This window comes from Bacidia gigantensis, assembly GCF_019456465.1.
Source record: "Bacidia gigantensis strain McMullin 20006 chromosome Unknown contig_255, whole genome shotgun sequence".
NCBI classification, from domain to species: Eukaryota; Fungi; Ascomycota; class Lecanoromycetes; order Lecanorales; family Ramalinaceae; genus Bacidia; species Bacidia gigantensis.
In genome coordinates this window covers 181,306-199,589 of record NW_025408605.1, presented here as the reverse complement: position 1 = coordinate 199,589, position 18,284 = coordinate 181,306, and the positions used below count along the sequence as shown (strand labels likewise).

The 18,284-nt window shown below is 50.8% G+C and overlaps 7 protein-coding genes across 7 annotated transcripts; 1 reads left to right on the top strand and 6 right to left on the bottom strand.

The window, feature by feature from the left end:
* Positions 1–1,117: 1,117 nt before the first annotated feature.
* Positions 1,118–2,974, bottom strand: KY384_006802 (uncharacterized protein; the record flags this gene model as incomplete). The annotated part of the gene is made up of 1 exon (XM_044815295.1): positions 1,118–2,974. One exon carries the CDS (start codon positions 2,972–2,974, stop codon positions 1,118–1,120), a length of 1,857 nt encoding a protein of 618 aa, XP_044667169.1.
* A 588-nt stretch (positions 2,975–3,562) lies between these two features.
* Positions 3,563–5,117, bottom strand: KY384_006801 (uncharacterized protein; the record flags this gene model as incomplete). The annotated part of the gene is made up of 3 exons (XM_044815294.1): positions 3,563–4,121; positions 4,166–4,455; positions 4,512–5,117. 3 exons carry the CDS (start codon positions 5,115–5,117, stop codon positions 3,563–3,565), a joined length of 1,455 nt encoding a protein of 484 aa, XP_044667168.1.
* Positions 5,118–5,942: 825 nt separating this feature from the next.
* On the top strand, positions 5,943–6,847 carry KY384_006800 (uncharacterized protein; the record flags this gene model as incomplete). Its single annotated transcript, XM_044815293.1, has 3 exons — positions 5,943–6,227; positions 6,279–6,463; positions 6,499–6,847. 3 exons carry the CDS (start codon positions 5,943–5,945, stop codon positions 6,845–6,847), a joined length of 819 nt encoding a protein of 272 aa, XP_044667167.1.
* Positions 6,848–7,571: 724 nt separating this feature from the next.
* KY384_006799 (uncharacterized protein) lies at positions 7,572–9,997 on the bottom strand (the record flags this gene model as incomplete). The annotated part of the gene is made up of 2 exons (XM_044815292.1): positions 7,572–9,332; positions 9,503–9,997. 2 exons carry the CDS (start codon positions 9,995–9,997, stop codon positions 7,572–7,574), a joined length of 2,256 nt encoding a protein of 751 aa, XP_044667166.1.
* A 1,705-nt stretch (positions 9,998–11,702) lies between these two features.
* KY384_006798 (uncharacterized protein) lies at positions 11,703–12,329 on the bottom strand (the record flags this gene model as incomplete). Its single annotated transcript, XM_044815291.1, has 1 exon — positions 11,703–12,329. The coding sequence occupies one exon, from the start codon at positions 12,327–12,329 to the stop codon at positions 11,703–11,705; it is 627 nt and encodes a 208-aa protein (XP_044667165.1).
* Positions 12,330–13,180: 851 nt separating this feature from the next.
* KY384_006797 (uncharacterized protein) lies at positions 13,181–14,586 on the bottom strand (the record flags this gene model as incomplete). The annotated part of the gene is made up of 3 exons (XM_044815290.1): positions 13,181–13,559; positions 13,609–14,432; positions 14,461–14,586. The coding sequence occupies 3 exons, from the start codon at positions 14,584–14,586 to the stop codon at positions 13,181–13,183; spliced, it is 1,329 nt and encodes a 442-aa protein (XP_044667164.1).
* A 459-nt stretch (positions 14,587–15,045) lies between these two features.
* KY384_006796 (uncharacterized protein) lies at positions 15,046–16,744 on the bottom strand (the record flags this gene model as incomplete). Its single annotated transcript, XM_044815289.1, has 2 exons — positions 15,046–16,084; positions 16,131–16,744. 2 exons carry the CDS (start codon positions 16,742–16,744, stop codon positions 15,046–15,048), a joined length of 1,653 nt encoding a protein of 550 aa, XP_044667163.1.
* Positions 16,745–18,284: the final 1,540 nt, after the last annotated feature.

The following is an 18,284-nucleotide window of genomic DNA, read 5'->3' as shown; positions in this document are numbered from 1 at the left end:
TTCAGCCCCCGAATGTCAGGGCTCTAGGGTATGTTCAGCCCTATAAGCCCAAGTAGGCGCCGGGACCCGCGCCTAGCCCAATACGCCCAAGCTCTCATCCCATCCATCCATCCCATCAGCACACCTCACCTCCCTCACAACCACATCCCCTCCCCAACCTCAACAATGCGCACAACACGCCACCGCCTCCTCGCCCTCTCGCCTACCTCCCTCTTCCACCTCTCGCCCCACCGCCTCTTCACATCCTCCACCTCCCTCCTGGCCCGCAAACCATCAGCCCGAACACCACTGATAAAATTCCTCGGTCCCCGCGCCCACAACACCCCTCCTCCACAATCCACCACCTCCTCCTCCTCCGATCTCCCACGCCCTCACCCCGAATCACCAACCCACTCCCTCCCCGACTCCTTCGTCAATTATCGGATAAAAGCGGTGCAGCACGGGCCGTTGGGGGGTATGGGAAAGCTCCTTCCCCTTCCTCCTCCGACACCGCCCCTAATTCTTCGTCTTCCTCCTCTAGTGGAGATGCAGGAGGGGCTGGAGGGGGTGGAAGAGGCGGAAGAGGAGCCATAGGCGGACACTCCGGCCATGAATTAGGCAGTATACAACCCGGTGCGAACCAGGTGTTTGACAGGAGTGAGTTGCCGGCGAGATTTGGACGCATGACGTGGAGTGAGGAGGAGATTGAGGCGGTGGAGATGGGGGCGCGGGGGGTGAGGGTCGGGTGGGGTGGTGCGTGAGAAGTTGGGATGTGGGTAGAGGGAGTTGAGGGGTTTGTACACAAGAATTGGCCGGGGCTGGGGAGGATGGACGGGAGATGAGGACATAACCGTGGGTTAGCCTGGAGGAAACCTCTGATTGGGACCTATGGGTGAACAGGAATGGTGCAGAAAATAGGCCTCATGCTACGAATCGCAGAAACAAGCCTTGACAACATGTTCATAAGAGCTTGTGCTTGACAAATATTTCATGAGAAATTTTCAATCTTGCAGATCCAATTGGTATTCGTCTAGTCCAAGAGAGCCCATCCGCTCACGTAGCAGAAGCCTCCTCTCAAAGATACAAACCGCTCCCGTTTTATGATATGTTTTTCCCTTGTCATTACAACTGGAACTTCTCATTTTCGGAAGTGCAAAGCCAAGAATCCCAAAAGCCGATACACAGCAATAATGCCCACCAGGATACCCACCCACTTGCCCGTCCTCCCATCCCTATACCCATAGACCTTGAGCACCGCCTTCCCATCAATCTTACACTGGTCCTTCAGCGGCGAATCATACATACACCTACACCCATCCCCACAAGTATACGAGCGACCCGCAAACTCATTCACCATCATCCCTTGAAACACATACGCCTGATAATCAATGTAATGAAAAACATACCTCCAAAACACATTCAACACCGTCGGACTGACCAAGAACCCCCCAACCGACATCCACAACCCATTTGCAAATGCCACTATCGCCAACGCAACCACGAAGATAGGAAATAAGCTCGAGACCAAAACGACCAAGCTCTCCGCAGCCACGAGATCCAAGAACACCCACATCACCCATCTCATGAACGCGCCCCCTTCCGGCTTCAGATTCACCAACCAGTATACTATTACAGAGAAGACGATGGAGAAGATGAACAAGTATGGCAACCCGATCAAGAAATTCGCAACATTGAAGCTGAAAGCGCCATAAAGGCCATTCGCCCTATCTTTGGCGAATGTAGCGCGATCTTCGAGGAAAGCGGGAACATAGGCGACAGCCATGAAAGACATGAAAGCCGAGCCGAAGAAGATTGCGTTTGTGAAGGGCTGGATGGAGGATTGAGTGGCGGGGAGGCGTAGCCAGACGGTGCCCATCATGATGGCGAGGCCGGTGTACATGGCGAGGCGGACGCCATAGGCAATGACGTCGCGGTAGGATTTGATGTAGAGGCGGTGGAGGAGGGTGAGGACTGTAGATAGTGTGGAGGGTTTGGCAGATGAAGCGACGGAGAGGGAGGAGGTGTTGGAGGACGGATCAGCAATACTTTCTGGGTTCTTCTGCGTTTTGCAGGCAGCGTAAATGTTCTCGAGCAGCTTTTCAGTTGCGGCAGGATCTCTGGAGAAGTCGAGGTTGATCAGTTCGAGAAGATATTCGGCAGGATTGGTGTTTGAAGGTATTGAGATGCCGATGGAGGCGAAGTAAGGGGCGAGCTCGGGTATGCTGCCAAAATAGCACATCTTGCCCTGGGATAGGAGCAGCAGCTTGTCGAATAGCTGAAATGTTGAGGACGACGGCTGGTGGATGCTCACGATGACAAGAAGATTGTATCGTCTCGCTGTATCCTTTAAGTATGAGATGACTTCAAAGCTCGCCGCTGAATCAAGACCACTGGTGGGCTCATCCAAAAACAAGATCTTCGGATCTGTAACCAGTTGCGCAGCTACACTAGTCCGGCGTTTTTGGCCTCCACTGATACCGCTGCGCAAGGGCGTGCCGATTAGAGCATGAGCCTGCTCAGTCAACCCAAAAGATCGTAGTAGCTCGTCCACCCGCGAAAGTCGCTGTCGATATTGCACTGACCTGTCCATTGAAAGGCGAGCAGAGAAATCCACCGTTTCACGGACAGTCAATGATCCAATCAGGGCATCTCCTTGCTCGACGAATGAGTTGGCTTCTTGAAAACCTGTCTGGGACAGCGAGATCCCATCTGTAAGCACATTGCCAGTGTGCCTCATAGTTTTGGGAGTCCGACGGGCCAGTAAGTTGAGCAAAGTTGTTTTACCTGAACCGGAGGGGCCCATGAGGGCGAGAACTTCCCCCGCACTGACATTTCCGCCGACATTTTCAAGAAGATTTTTGGGGTCCCCGGTTTTACGATCTTTTACGGTGACGGTGACGTTATCCCAAGTAAGTTTTTTGATTGTGGAGTTGTGTAATTGCTCTGCTATCCCACCTTTCTCTGGATCCTCACCTGGGCTTGGTGGCTCCGACATGATCTTTGCCAAGGTGAACCTGAATCAAAAAGATTCAAGCACGAGCTACCTGTGAGTGTTAATGTTTCTTAAATTGTCGCAAGCCTTGCCCGCAGAAAGTCGGAGACGTGCTGGCTTGGTCACAGCGGGGCCAATTAGATGGATGGCAGAAATCGTAATGGTCGCTGCACACAATCTTGAAGACGAGCTTTGGGGATGATCGTGTAGGGCACTGATAATGCTTGAGTTGACTCATTAAAGAGTGAAAATTTTGAGATGAGTCGTGGAATGTTTGCATTCGCCGATTGCTTGATCGGGTTAGCGTCATACAGTCAAAACGTTGCTGCGCCGCTCGCAAGACTTAGTATTGTCCAGGCGTAGTCGTTGCAAATTTCCATGTTTCTTGAGGCAAAGTCTTGCGACCCTCATTTATTGTCATGGCCTTCTCATGCCCTTGGTTGCTGCTGTGAGCTCAAAGCAGGCAAACCCGCGGATTTAGGAATCAGCAATTTTGGACTGTGGCCACCAAGGAGACAACCAATGGCTAGGAGGATGACTTTTGAGGATCGAGTTCACACCCCGAGACTTCCTTTGTGTATATATATTGCATCAAAGTACGTGCGGGTCAAGATAGTCATCCAGTCGTATTTGCTCTGACAGATTCTCCACGCTATTCGGAGTATCCATAGTACGCAGTAGGCTGTCTGAATCTTGTAACTGTTGTAGAGGAGTATCATCTGATGGAAAAGTAACATTGTGGCTCAAGTCAGGATTGCAATTTAGAACAGCTCTTGCAACTGCAGACACCTGATCCCCGACATTCTGGGCGGTGATCCATGTTTGGCCAAGCCTTTGTAAACCACTTACACTGAGCTGCACTTGTTGAGAGAGTATGGGCCTCTTTTGGCTCCATTGCAAGATATTGTAGGCTCCTAGATGTACAAGAGATTGTAGGGCCATTGCACACACGAACAAAGGCGTCCGTGATGAGATCTCTCCTGATACACTGACCATCTTGCAAAGCTCATCTGCAGCATCCACACATTTCTTCGTATGATGAAGGGTGATATCAGAACAGAGTAAAGAGCTTTCAGGGGCGCATGTGATCTTCTGCGTATTTTCATAGGCTTCGAGGCCAGAGCGTGGTTTGTGCAAGAAGATAGTGCCCCTGATTATGTAAGTCGACATTCAGATGTGAGGGGATCACCTTACGCTTGGACAAGCATTTGTGCTTGAAAGAGCATTTCGTTAATCGAGAAGTCACATGGATCTATAATGCTCTGCAAGGGGGAACCCATACGTAGCCTGAGGGTTTCCAGCGCCAATTCTGCTGCTTGATAAGGTGCAACTGAGCCTTCGGTGGCAGCAGTGGATGCCCCAATGATCTGGTTCAGTGCTCTAGCAGCAGCAATGCGGTAGGTAAAAGATGAGAAAGTCAATCCTTGCTGTGATGACAAGAGGCTATCTTGGAAATCTGCCAGGGATTGCCCAATTGGGAATTTCTGAGAGCATTCAGCGTGACACTTGAAAGATAGAATACCAAAGTACTTATTCTCACCTCGAATTCACGATACATATGCTCCTCACAAGGCATTGGGACATCCGTCTCCACGCCCTCAAGACCATGACAATGCGATTGGTTTAATGCTGCAAAGAGAATGTTGAGTACGTAGAGTTCCCACCAGGTTCTTCGCCAGCTTTCTCCGGTCACATTGTTCCCTGCAGCTGCGCTGAACGTCTGCTGATTAAGGCCTAGCCTGATGGCAATGCGGGTTGCAGTAGACAACGTATCTTGAGCTTCCTCGGAAGACCCTTGCATATGGTACGTGATTGCGAGTAAAAGTAAGTTCTGTACCGTAAAAGCATTGTGCGAATACTCTCCTGGTGGCTGCGGCATCAGACGACCTTTCTGGCTCCTCTGTTGAGATGCCACATAGAGTGATCCAATGTAATTGATCGTCGCCGCAAGGTCCGCACCATCCACCTGTTTCAAGTGCTGCTTAAAATCTTTGAGAGGAGGTAGAAAGGGATGTGAAGGCCAAAAAGACGCATAGAAAGCAGAAAGGTAAAGAGAGTCTATTGGCGTTGCTCTATGCTGCTCATCGCTGAGAATTGAGTAAGGTGTGCAGCTCAACGTTTGCACGTCCAAGTTTTGGAGCCACATCATTGGAGTTTCATCCCCAAGATTTGTTAAAAGAGTAGAGAAGTCGCGTTCGTCTATCGCCTGCGTTTCTACAGTGACATTTGAATTTGGTTGGGACAGCGATGCTATTGAACCCTGAGTATAATGAAGGCCAGTGAGATTTGACACTGACTTGTAGACTCTATACGCCTATGGTCAGAGGCATTCTCACCTGGCTCCGCATGGGCGCCCTGCTTTACTTGATTTGAATGCAAATGCGCGTAGCTTTTTCCTCGCCTCGAGGGAGGGTAGTTGCAAGGCTTTCTCTCTACATCACAACGAGAACAGACAGGACGACCACCGTCACATTTCTGGTGTTTTAATCTGCATTGTTGGCATGCTGACTTGACGGGCAAGGGTCTACTCAGTGATATGTAAGGCCTTGAAAAGTGGTCGCTGCTTGCGGTCTCGAGCACAGGCATCATGGCGAATGCCTTCGATCAGACTCATTTCAATCACGTACTAGAGACGTTCACCAAGCAAATACCATATCATTCGTACGACTGTTGAAAAGGTAGACTCACGATCAATCTTGCAGTCTGACTTGAGCGAAATGCAAGCTAGAACTATCTCTTTCCAGCAATCGCCGGAACTTCGGAGGGGCTTCGGGCGCGTGAGCCCTATCGTAGTCGCCTAAACCTGCCCCTAAGGCTTTTTTCGGCATCCGCGTCCGGGGTAGCCTGACCTCGACCATCCAGAATTACTGAACAATCACCCTCCACCTCGAATCACTTCCACCGCCCCTCATGCCTCCTCAAACCCTCTAGACCCATCCCACTCCTCTCCAGCTCCCCCTTCACCGCTACTATGCACGAGCTCCTCCTCCTCACCCAAGCCCCCTCCCCCCGGCACGACCAACTCCTCAACATCCTCGCCGGCATCTCCGGCATGCAGCCGGTCCCCATCCTCGAAAAACACCTCCTATTCAAGCCCAACCGCAGCGGCGGACCTACACCCGGCGCGCAGAATACGCAAGTCGGGGCGGGAGCGAAGGGGTTGAAGCAACTAAATGCCGCGGCGAGCGGGGACGCGTTTTATCTACGCGTAGTGGGGGAGAGGGCAGGTGGGGCAGGCGGGGCAGGCGGGATGATGGTGCGTTAGCATCTACGTTGGAAGATTGTGCAGGCTAAGAGATGAAGATAGAATGGTCCAGGCAACGCTGATGAGGGGGAGGGGGAGGAGAAAAGCGTAGGGGCAGCGAAATGGACGATCCAATTCCGTGACGTGCCGGAGGTTGTGAGGCAGCGACCTGTGACGGCGAGATTGATGGCGGATATACCCATCACGTCGGGCGATCCGGTGGGGTTTATGGAAGCGATGGATTATAGGTGGGCGATACCGATCCTGCTATACCCAATTCCAGCATGGGCTTGGCTAATGGGGAGGTTGATAGCTTTGTGACAGCCTACTACATCACTGGCCACCGCTTCACACATCAAAATACTTCTATATTGCTCTATCGAGCTACTATTCCAGCTGCGACAAGCGACCGTAATGGATTGCTCGACATTCGGAAAGAGGGAGATGGGAGCAGGCTGTTAGATTCTTCCGGCGCGTATGTCGTGCAAGCGATGCTCAGAGTGCAGGATGGCTCGAAGGTCGAGATCATGAATAGGGGAATGACTGAGTTACTTGGTTTGAAGGAGACTCTGAAGGGGGTGGTGGAGTTGGATGTTGGGGATCGGTTGGCCATGGATACGAGGGTGCGGTGATCGAGGACGCTCAATCGTTATGTTCTCCGATTTCATCGTTTCCTCCGGGGCGAGGTGCAGTCAGCGAGTACGAGGGTAGAGCAACGAGCTCAGCTTCGTGCGGGAACATCGTACTCCCTAACCGTGGACGGATTGCTTATACGTCCGGCCTCTGACGCACGAATACTGCGAGTATCCGATTCTCAGCTCAATGCGCCGTCGTAGCTGGCTCTCTGAGCAAGGAGCTGGCCGCGAAGGGCTCACCTGGGAGGCTTTATCTCAATCATAGCTTTCTGCTCACCTGAGATGTGGGCAATTGCCAAGTGGTTTAGAGCAGAGTCAGCAGGTTCTTCGACCAAGATGTTGAATTCCCATAGTATTTGGGATATTTTGTTGTCTTAATAATGGTGGGGAGGGGGAGGGATGAATTTTGCAAACATGTACGATTTCGTCAGCAGAGAAGATCAAATCTGCTATATCGAGTCCTCTGATCAGGGAAAAAGCAGAGCCAAAATAAACATTGTGTTGCTGTGGATGAGCTACATTCAGAATACAAATCAACCATGGTGCGACTTTATTTTGACTTTTCTGCTCATAAACTCCATTCAGCCTGCTGGCTGCATTGATACAGGCGTGGCAATACCTCTTGACCTCGTCCCGATGTCTTCCATCGTCCAAAAATTCATTCATCAAATCAGCAGCATTCCCAGTCCTCTGTTCATGCTCAAAATAACGATTCCAATACTCATACCATACCCATCAAATCCCCCGCCTGGACCTCTCCACTCAAGAATCCCTGCGCAGCTGCATTCTGCACCTCTGCCTCCGCCAGCACGTCATCGATCTCATGCCTTTCCATCCCCCCAGCATTGCCATTCGTTCCCAATGCAACTCCCTGTGGAGCAATCTGCATCGCCACCTGCTGCCCGTCATACGTCTGCACGCGCTTGTACAACCTCACTATCGTACTAGCTCTAGCATCATCCGTCTTCGCCAGTTCCTCCGCACCATCATACCGCATCACCAAGAGATTGCCTAAATTCATAGGGATTCTATTTGTCCCGCTGTTTGCCTGTCCTGAAGAAGAAGTTTTATGCCTTTCCGCAAGGATGAGCGTGGCAACGACATCTAGTGCTACCTCCTGCAGGTTGGGATCGGCGTTCTGGACTTCATCGATAAGGGCATCGAGGGTCTTGTAAGCGCCGAGAACTTGGATGCAAGTCTGTAATTTATGGAAATGGAAGGGCGTTGGGGTCAAATTGTTTGCCGAGTCATTCGTCCACAAGATCAGATTCTGGATCATAAACTTCAGGGACCCTCGAAGTGCGTCTCTGGGGTAAGCGGTCCAGGAGTTCAGGTCCCGAGATAGAAATTTGAGTACGTTGTCATTCGTGTAGGGGGAGAGGATGCTCAGGAGGGACCTTATGTCTCCACGAGGGGGAAATTGGCGGGTGAGGTAGATGAGGGAAGATTCTAATCGCTTCGCTACAATGCGGACGACAGTAGCGTGGATGCTCTCCGACTCTTTTGACAGACGCGCTGGTTTGAGGAGAGCAATGAGTGCTTGCATTGTGACATCTATCATTGGGTTTCCTTCTTGCATTGCCCACATGGTGTCTGCAAACCACTTGAAGCCGACGATCAGGCTTGGTAGGAGGAAGGGCTCGAGGAGATACTCGAAACCACCTTTAAGTGTATCGAGAGTAATGATCCTGGCATGGACGGCTTTGATGGACTGGTCTAAGAGAGTGGCGATGAGGAGGTGAAACTCAGAAGGTGCGCAAGCGGACATCAATTCGTCTGAAATACCTTCCGTTTCATAGAGAGATTTGAGCCAGGAGGAAAGGATCTCCGACTCGTGAGGTGAGAGTGAGTCCGGAGATTTGGAGACGGAAGAGGTCTTGAAGTATTTCGAAAGGAAAGAGTCTTCGTCGTTGCTGTTCTGGAGGATTACTGGATCTGAAGTCAAGGAAGAGAGAAGATAGCGCGCCCGTACGGCATTGATGAAGAGAAGAACAGCGCCGAACTCATCATACACAGGGTGCTGCTCCCCACCCTCTGCATCACCTACGGGCCAGTTGTCGAGCAAAGTGCAGAGTTTTGAAAGAATCCCTGGTTTACCATCTTGTCCGTCAGTCTCAGGATTGAACAATATAAGCACATCTACACTTCCCACTCGCTTCGCTAGACTGACGCAAACACTTCGTAGGCCCATCGTATCGCCCTTATCGCAACAACCTCGGATCACGTCCCCAAGCGCCTCAGCTATGGCGCCGGAATTCCCTTTGAAATCTTCCATTTCGATGACAAGGGCATCCAGTTGATTTAAGTCAGTCGAAGAGGTCGCAATCTGTGCAACAATATTCTCAGACGTGTAACGGGTCGTTGGGAGATCAAGGAACGACACATCGTTGAGGATATCCTGGATAGATGCCTCGGGTATTAGATTGTGTAGAGCGGCGGAGTAGATAAATTCCTGACGTGCGTCATCTAAGGAGAAGGACGCCTGAGCATCAGTAAGCAAAAGATGTTCCTTGATTTTATGCTTTCGACCGAACTCAAGATTGCTCTCAATAGAATGAGCGAATAAAGAGGGACCGGAAGAATGGAAGAGAGTAAGAAGGGAGTAGAAAGTAAGCAAAACATGGAATGTGCTTAGTATAAAAAGAAACACACCCTTGTCTGCGCTGACAGCGAGTCTGAAGGTAGCTGCGCTAGTGCTTGGCGAATACAAGTTTCAATCGTCAAAGGCGGCGGTAGGAGATTGAAATACTGTCCATGTAGAAATACAGGCAATTTGTTCACGATAAAGTTCCGAACTAAGATCCGTGTCCGATCAGGAACACTCGTAGATAAAGAATTTGCCAGCACCAAGAAAGACGTGAGGATCAGGTCAGTCGCTTGCTGCTGAACAATTTCAGATTGGACATCGTCTATCGGCGGATGATATCGTGTCTGGAGATACTGAATGATTCTGGCATTCGAGAAAGTTGGTGGCGGAGACAACATAGAAGAGAGGTAGACGTAGAGACCGGCTCGTGTTGAGATGGGAGGGATGTCGAGGATGGTGTCTTGGTATGTTGGTAGGACGGGCAAGGGATCGGCGGCTGTCAAAATGCCGTGCCAGTCTGTCGTATCGGTGAGAGGTAGAGTAGTCTCCATGGTATTCATTTGATCTATTTGGTCGCTGTTGCGGCAACTGAGAACGTGGCTTTCAATAAAATCGAGGTACCCAGCCCAGTGTTCTTTCTACAAACGCATGATGGGAATGTTTAGTAGATTTTACTTGTACATTTGAATAAGACCAGACGCATTGAGCTTCTAGAATCACGATTGAGAACCGTTTAATCGAATCCGCTGCTCAAAGGGTACAACTTGATTGGCTCTGGAGATTGATATATGCTGAGTCAGCATATCTTGGCAATATCAAATGATGAATTGACAAGGACCGGGTACTGACTGAGCTGGGACAAGTAGACTGATTGATGCCATTAGACCTGATCGACGCGAACGAATCTCGTTACAACACTGATCACACTTATCGAAATATGGTTGACATTTAAAGGACAGATATCCTAATATCCTATCAATCAATACACTCACTCATTCGTCATTTCCGCCTTCAGATTCGCGGCATAATTTTCTGATCAACATATCAGCTCGGTCGAGCCCCGAGCCCAGCCTCCTCCATATCATATTGGGTTGCTCCAAAAGCTAATCTTTAAAGTGTCCGGCAAGCTTTGCTTTGAAGCCACCCTACCCTCGATCATAACATGATGCTTCTTCCTAATCATTCAGAGGATTGACATTGTGTATCGCAAGTCGCAGGCGTAATACACGAGAAACGAGCTCGTTTTATTTTAAGTAACGGATAGACGTAGTCCCATAGATGTTCATGGTAATGCTCCCAGTAGATATCGTGAACTCTAGGAAGGTTTTTAGCAAACATGATGACGTTGGTGTCAACCTTGGTCAAAAAGGTACCGCATGGATCGAGAGCCCTAATGAGACTTCGAGGAGCCCTGTGGTTCCTGAAGACGGGGTCGCGCTCCTGACGTTTTACATTATTGGGTGTCATTACCAATCCGAAGACCAAAGACAGGTGCGCAAGCCTTGAAAAGCTAGCAAGCTGGCGAGGCAGCGTCAAGAACGAGCTTGTTAGTGGGCTCGACATAGTTGGAAGTATGAGAATTATGGAGTTGATGTATTTGAGTGCAGTCTCCTGGTAGCTCCTACTCATTCCTGGAAATCGACCCTTTATAAGCATTTCGGCTGCCGCCGGAGTCATAGAGAAGGTCTTCTGGGAGAAGAAATACTCTAGGCCAAGGCTCCGAATGCGCTTTGAAGTACCTCGGATGAAGTGTAGATCCCGTAGGTGGTCATGAGAAGTCGGGTCTAGCACCCTGTGAGAGTCGCTGAATGTGAGTTTTTTATAACTTTGGCGTGTTTGCTCTGGAAGTGCTTCATCCAGGTGAAATGCTTCATTGCTCCTCACAGTCAAAGCGATAATTCTCTCAAGTATCTCCGATGAAAGTTTCTCCATCCTCCTCGATCGATATAGAAGTCGAATGTAGGAGACGTCAATCTACCGTTCACGAATCCAGAAGCCGTCGTGAATCGTTCAGAGTTGGGTGCATTTCGAAGCAACATTTTGATGTGGTAATGGCTTTTCATATACTAATTGAGAGTCATCGATGCGACTCGATAAACCTTGATGCCGATCTGACTTCATGTGTCGTTCGGGTGGCTGGCGGCTGAAGTAGCCACTGTCCAGGCCAGAAGTCAAAGTGGCAGCGATGGAAATTTGGAGTCAGGTTGCCGTAGTATGCTGGCGGGATCAGTCCGAGTAAGAACCCCTTCAGCTCTCCCCCTGCCCTCACCCATTCTCTATCTCCCCCAACCCAAACATCCTGATCGAATTCCTCCACGCAGCTTCCGCTACCTCTTTCACCTCCACCCCCTTAACCCTCGCAACGACCCACGCAACCTGCCCAATAGCACAACTCTCATTCCGTCCCTTCACCATCTTCCCCCTCTCCCACTTCTCCTTCTTCACACTCCCCACCAGCTCCGGCCCGCCCACTTTCCACCTCGCACTCGCATGACTGGGTCTCATCTCGCACCACGGCCCATCAGTCTCAATCTGTAGCCTCTCCAACGGCACGGCCTTCACGACCTCCAAATTCTCCTCCGTCTTCAAACTACACCCATTGATCCCAATATCCAACCCCATCTCCACCAAGCTCTCCATCTCCGTCTTCGTACCCGTAAAGCTATGCACAAGTCCCCGTTTCGGCAACCGCTCCAGCCTCGGCTTAAGCAATCGTTCAAAATCTTCCGCAGCGGCCCTCATGTGCAAAAATAGCGGTAATTGCACCTTCACGGCCAGATCGAGCTGCGCCTCGAAGTATTTCAACTGCACCTCTTTCTCCGCGAGATAGAGCCGGTCGTAATCTAGTCCGATCTCGCCAAACGCCACTACCACCCCTTCCTTTTCCTCCATCCTCACCCGGGCTCCCGTAATCACATCCTCCAGCTCCTCCATCAGCTTCCCCGGCCCCCGGGATGTGCGTCAAATGCTTTGGCGGAGCAGGGGTGCACGCCGACGGTGGTATAACATAGACTTGGGTACTGTGCCGCGAGTGCAACAGCTTTCTTCGACTCCCCCAGGTCAGACCCCGTGATCATGAGTTTTTTGCAGCCGGCATCTAGCGCGCGTTGGACTACTTGCTTCGTGTCGTCCTCGTGGACTTTTTTGCCGTGGTAGATGCCTTGGAAGGTGGAGTCTGAGAGGTTGATGCCGACGTCTGCGTAATGGAGGGGTTGTCGTGGGGGGTCTGGTGAGGCATTGGAGGGGCAAGGGGCGGTGCGAGATGAAGGGTTTGAGAGGGCGGGGGTGGGAGAGGGTTGTTGGCTCACTGTGAGATGTTTAAGCGGGATTGAGGCCAGGGAAGGAGAAGGAGACCGGGGGGCATGAGACGTACTTTTTCTGCCAACCTGCCGAGTAGTAGGGATGGAATTGGCGGTCCTGGCCTTCAGTATCGCATGGCTTGAGCGCCGTAGCATCGGCCTACGACCCCGCCGTGCGATAGACAGCTAGACTTATCATGGCTGGGATTGCAAGGAGCGTGGGAAATTTTGAGGTGCTTGACGCTGATGACGTTCTTAAGGCTGCTTTTGACTGACCAATCATATTCGCCGGCATCAATTCACTTCCCCTTCTGCTTTTAGACTGCTCCCCACGCCTCCATGAATCATGGCATCAACCAGATTCCATCAGCGGTGAGGAGTCAAATATCTCATCAATTGTCGTTTCATTCTATCGAAGTCCATATCCAAAATTTGACTGCATTTTCACAAATTCGGCCTAATTTTCATCTCTCTGTTCTCAATCCCCTTCTCCTTCCATGTCCCCCAAGCCTCGTCAGCCTCCCTGAAAGCATCATACCCAAATAGCCATGCTTGATACACAGGATCAGCCCACGGATTGGGATAACCTTCAAAGGGTTCGCTCTCGAGTAACTGCTGGTCGCGCTCCCGTTGCCTTGGACCGTCCTCCATGTGGAAGACATCTCGAAGGCTTGTACTGCCTCGCACTACACATGTTGTTCGGTTCTTGCGAAGTTCTTCATAGATCTTGAGAACGGCAGGAATCTGCGAGCGCTCTTTGATATGTTCGAAGAGGCGGCCGATAACTGCGCCGTCTTCGACTGCCTGGGCCGCGCCTTGTGCACTGGATGCTGTCAGATTCATTGTTTGAAGGTAGAAGACTGGAAACGTACAGGTATGGCAGAGTGGCATGGCATGCATCTCCCAGCAGTGCAAATCTGCCGCTAGAATGTGTCCAACTGTCCATCTCCTCACTATTTTGCAGCCGCCATTTCGTCGTTTCTTGTACAAGCCCAAGCACCTTCCTCAGTTTGGGGTCCCAGTCCTGGAAAAAGTCCATCATCTCCTGTACATCTGCCTTCGCTGTGTTCACGAGATCGGGTAGATTGTCTGGGCTGATGAGGACGATGTTGCAAAGGTCTCCTCCTTGGAGTAGGTAGAGGACTACGTGACTGTTTGGACCCAACCAATAGTGTATGAATGGCTTCTCAACCAGTTCTCTGAGATCCGGATGTTGTTTCATGTCTTCGACCTTGATAACAATACGGTAGGCCAGGTCACCCGTAAGGAGTGGAGGGTCAGGTCTTCCCAGCAGCGCCTCTCGGCAAACCGATTTCAGGCCATCACAGCCGAGTAATAGGTCTGCGTGAAAGCTGGGCTTGCCTCGAAGTTGAACACTAGAGGCTTCGAAGTCGATACTGGTCACGGATGAGCCTAGCCGTAGATCTACGCCAAGTCGTGTAGCTTCTTCTACCAGTATCCTGTGATAATCGGCCCGATGAATGTGAAGGTAAGGATATCCGTATCTCCTTTCCGCGTACCGATACATTTCTAGGTAATTGAGGATTTTTCCATCGCTGTACGAGCGGATCATGAAGGCTTTGGGTCGCACCGCGACCGCCTCGATCTTTTCAAGCAGGCCATAGTGATATAGTATTCGTGAAGCATTGGGGGGATCTGGATGCCGGCACCAATCTGTCGCTGTCATCAGCTTGAACTACGCACAAATGAGAGGGCTTGTTCACCTCTCCGAGTACAGCTGCCTGCTCGAGTATTGTGACTTGATGTCCTGCTCGTGCAATACCTATTGCAGCAGCGAGTCCTCCTAACCCGGCCCCAATGACCCCAACATGCAGTCGGTCACGAACCATTCTCGCATTCGGTCTGTAGACAATGGAGAAGGCGTTGAAAGAGCATGCTGCTCTTGCCGACTGTTTTTGTGCGGCTCCATCGCGGTATGTGCTGTCTTCGGGAGTTCACTTGCAGTCAATGCTCGTGAGCTGCCATGAGCGCTGACGGTAAGAGGATGCGGCATTGAGGGCGGCAAATGATAATATGCGGATACCGAAGTTTAGCCCCTGCACTACCGTGAAATGCACTTAGCCGCTGATGAGGTATATCGGATGGCTCAGACAACGGGGATGGACCGGGAAAGATCCCATCAAGCAATTGAGAATGTTCAATGACCTATCTTGTACATTCCTATAAAGTATTGCGTTATATACATTGTAGGTAGCTGCCAACGGGTTCAAAGTACGATCACAAACAGTCGACCCAAAACGCTGAATTCCCTTCCCTGCACACCGTTTCCAAAAGCATATTTTCCTCGCTCATAAAGTCTCATCGCGATCCTGTAGTATCCCAATATCCGGCTTGTAGTCCTTACTCTCCCACGGCTTGACCTTCAACAAATACATTGCATCTACTTCCTCCAGTGTCTTCCCCTGCGCCTCCAACAAAAAGAAGAAGACTATTACTGTCGCCGCAGCGCAGCAGCTCGCAAAAACATACCCATACCTGAAATCGATCGCGCTAGTAATAAACGGAGTGAAAAATGCAATCAAGAAATTCCAAGTCCAATTCGATGCTGTCGTCAAAGACATCGCTTGAGCTCTATACCGTGATGGGAATAACTCAGACGTGACGGTCCAGATCATCGGACCCCACGTACTCGCAAATGCAGCGATGAAAAGGCAGGCGAATACGATCATGGCTGTGCCGGCTTTGGGCGTGTTTGTGGGGGTAGTTTGATCGAGTGCGAAGTGCCCTATGCTTGCGAAAATGAGGAAACATCCACACATCCAGGCTCCACCAGCCATGAGAGAGTTGCGGCGGCCGAAGCGTTCAACAAAGTAGAGTCCAGGGAAAGTACAGACGACGTTCACGGTTCCAAGGATTATTTGAGTCTCAAAGCTGTTATTGAGGCCTGTGGAAACGAAGATTGTGGTGCCATAATAGAAGAAGAAGTTGGCGCCTGTAAGCTGTTGGAAGGCCTGGAGAACGATTCCCAAAGTGGTGCGATAGAGCATACGTGGGCCGGTGAAGACTTCGTAGAATGCTGGCGCCCCGCCTGCTCGTTCAGCCTCTATGGCTTCTTTCATCTGGCGCAGTTCGACATGGACTTTGCGATGATTTGGTACGACGCCGAGCATCTTAGTCATTGTATCCTCTGCCTCTTCAACCTTGCCTAGACGGAAGTTGTGTTTGGGCGTTTCTGGGAGGAAGAGGATACCTGTGCCCAGAATGATGGCCCAAAGATAGCCGATGCCCATCGGTATGCGCCATGATGAGGTGTTGTAGATGCGCTCTGTACCGTAATTGACAATGTTTGCAAAAAGAATACCAAGAGTGATAAAGAGCTGGTAGCAACTGACTTCTTATTAGCATGATCCACACAAAGAATTTTAGGACTTACCAGACAATCGCCCCCCTTACGTGACTAGGTGCACTCTCGCTTTGGAACAGCGGCACTAGAATGCTCAACGCACCCACTCCCAAGCCTGCAACAAGTCTTCCCGCCATTACTTGATACCATTTATCCACTGCGCTGATTTGGACCACCATACCAATGCAGAAGACGATGCACCACCCACTGATGCTGTATTTTCTCCCAACCGCCCTCAGATTCGCGAACGGGGCAGCAATCAACGCACCAACCAGCGTCCCAATCGATAGCATCGCCACTATCAAGCCCGATCTCACATTAGAGAATTGATATGTCGGCGGCCCGCCAGGGTTCTTAGGATCAGGACCCAGTTCGCCAAAGCGTTTGAGAAAGTCTTTCATCTCGAGGAAGCCGCTGATTTGGCCGGTATCGTAGCCGAATATCAGACCGCCCATGGACACAAGCGTGCCGAGGACGATAACGCGCCATGTTACAAGCGGGAAGGGTGTATCGATGTAGGCTTGAGAGGAGGTGCGCCGGTCGTGGGGAGAGGCAGGGTCAGTTGAGCCCTTTGTGGCCTTTTCGGTGGATGAGAGGGAGGAATCGGATGTGGCGGGCTTGCGAAAGCTGGAGAGAATGCCCATGGTTGATGGATACGGCGACTAGGACTCAGAAGCGATGGGAAGCCGTTTGGCTGGCAGCGTGTTGATGAGGAGGTCCTGGGGCTCATTCATCGAGCACTGTCAATATTGTGGGGATTTCTCCACATTTCAATGATGCTTATAAAGTTGCCATATCGGCAGGCTGAGGCGTGTTGAAGCGTCTTGTGATGCTCCATCGTTTGGTTCCCCTGGCGGAGCGCCCGGAATGGCTGATGGGCCGCCACATCATGACGTAGACCAAGGACTTGAGTCGCACAGCTAGTGTCCAATTGAGCCCAATTCACATTGAAAATGCCTCAATGGTGGACGGACTGCTTCGGAATTTGGAGCCTGGTCAAGGTAGTGCTCTGCTGACGTTCAGTAAACAACGTTACCGTTAAAGGCGGAGGATTTTGTCAACAGTCAGCATGGTGGAGGAAGCTGATTGGCTCTGAAATCCCAGCTTTGCATAATCTCGATAATCAACGCGCATTATCTACGATAATCATTACCGAGGTCTACCATATAGAATAATGCCATTCTTGTTCCTCCATCTCTAAGCTTGACCGCTCTCGTGGCAGTTGCAGTACCACAAGGCTATAGTTCTAAGCCTCTGTTTTTGAATAGGAGAAATGTGGTATCAGGCGACACGCCGGATACTTTTTCACCATGGTGCTTCGCCGTATGCTTTTGTTGACCAGGGATAACGTGTCACCTCCTGTATGCGAGGTAGAACTCCAGAGATGCTTCTCTCAAGACTGCATTGATGCTGCCATTGTAGTCCTTGGAGGAGACAAGAGGTGGGATTCATTCTCACCATCCTGGCATCATGAATGGCCCAGGTAAGCGATGTGCTTCTGAAAAAGAAGTCAAAGCAATAGCGAGCGAATGTTGAGGGATGATTGATTATTCGATGCTATCAGCGTCGCAAATAGCACAATGATAGACGTGCATTAGCCCCATCATCAAAAGCCAGACCTAGTTCTATTCACCAAGTCACCCATAACCGTCTGGTGGGGGGCGATTGCGGGGTACTCCGACAGCGTTTCCCGCACGGATTCTCGAGTCAGGCTGCTTCAGGTGGCTCGTGCTTTGGATGTCAGCTTTTACCCCGGATTCTGAGCCTCTTGGGTGGTCATCGCTGCAACAGGCGTCGTCATACCTTTCATGGCAAATGAGATAGATCTCAGGATCTGGTACCTTGGAAAGAGTCACATGCACGACTGCCTTCTTTGCACAGATGTGCAACCCCGAGTTGTCGCCCAGTGACACGGGCGTCGATCTTTCCCCACGCCAATGGCCCTATCAAGCCTTTTCCCCTCACGGCCTAGAGTCCATACTAGATCCGCCCCAAACCGCAGAGAGAACCATTGAATAATGACTCGGTACACTCGGTCAAACTCTGGCAGAGTGACCGATTCTGACGTTGACGGTGCGAGGCCACTTCATCGTCTCTCCCACTATCGATGTTCGAGCTTTGCATCCCCATGTTTCCCTGCCTCTGATGATAGGAGTACCAATTGCTGCTCGAAAGGACTCTCAG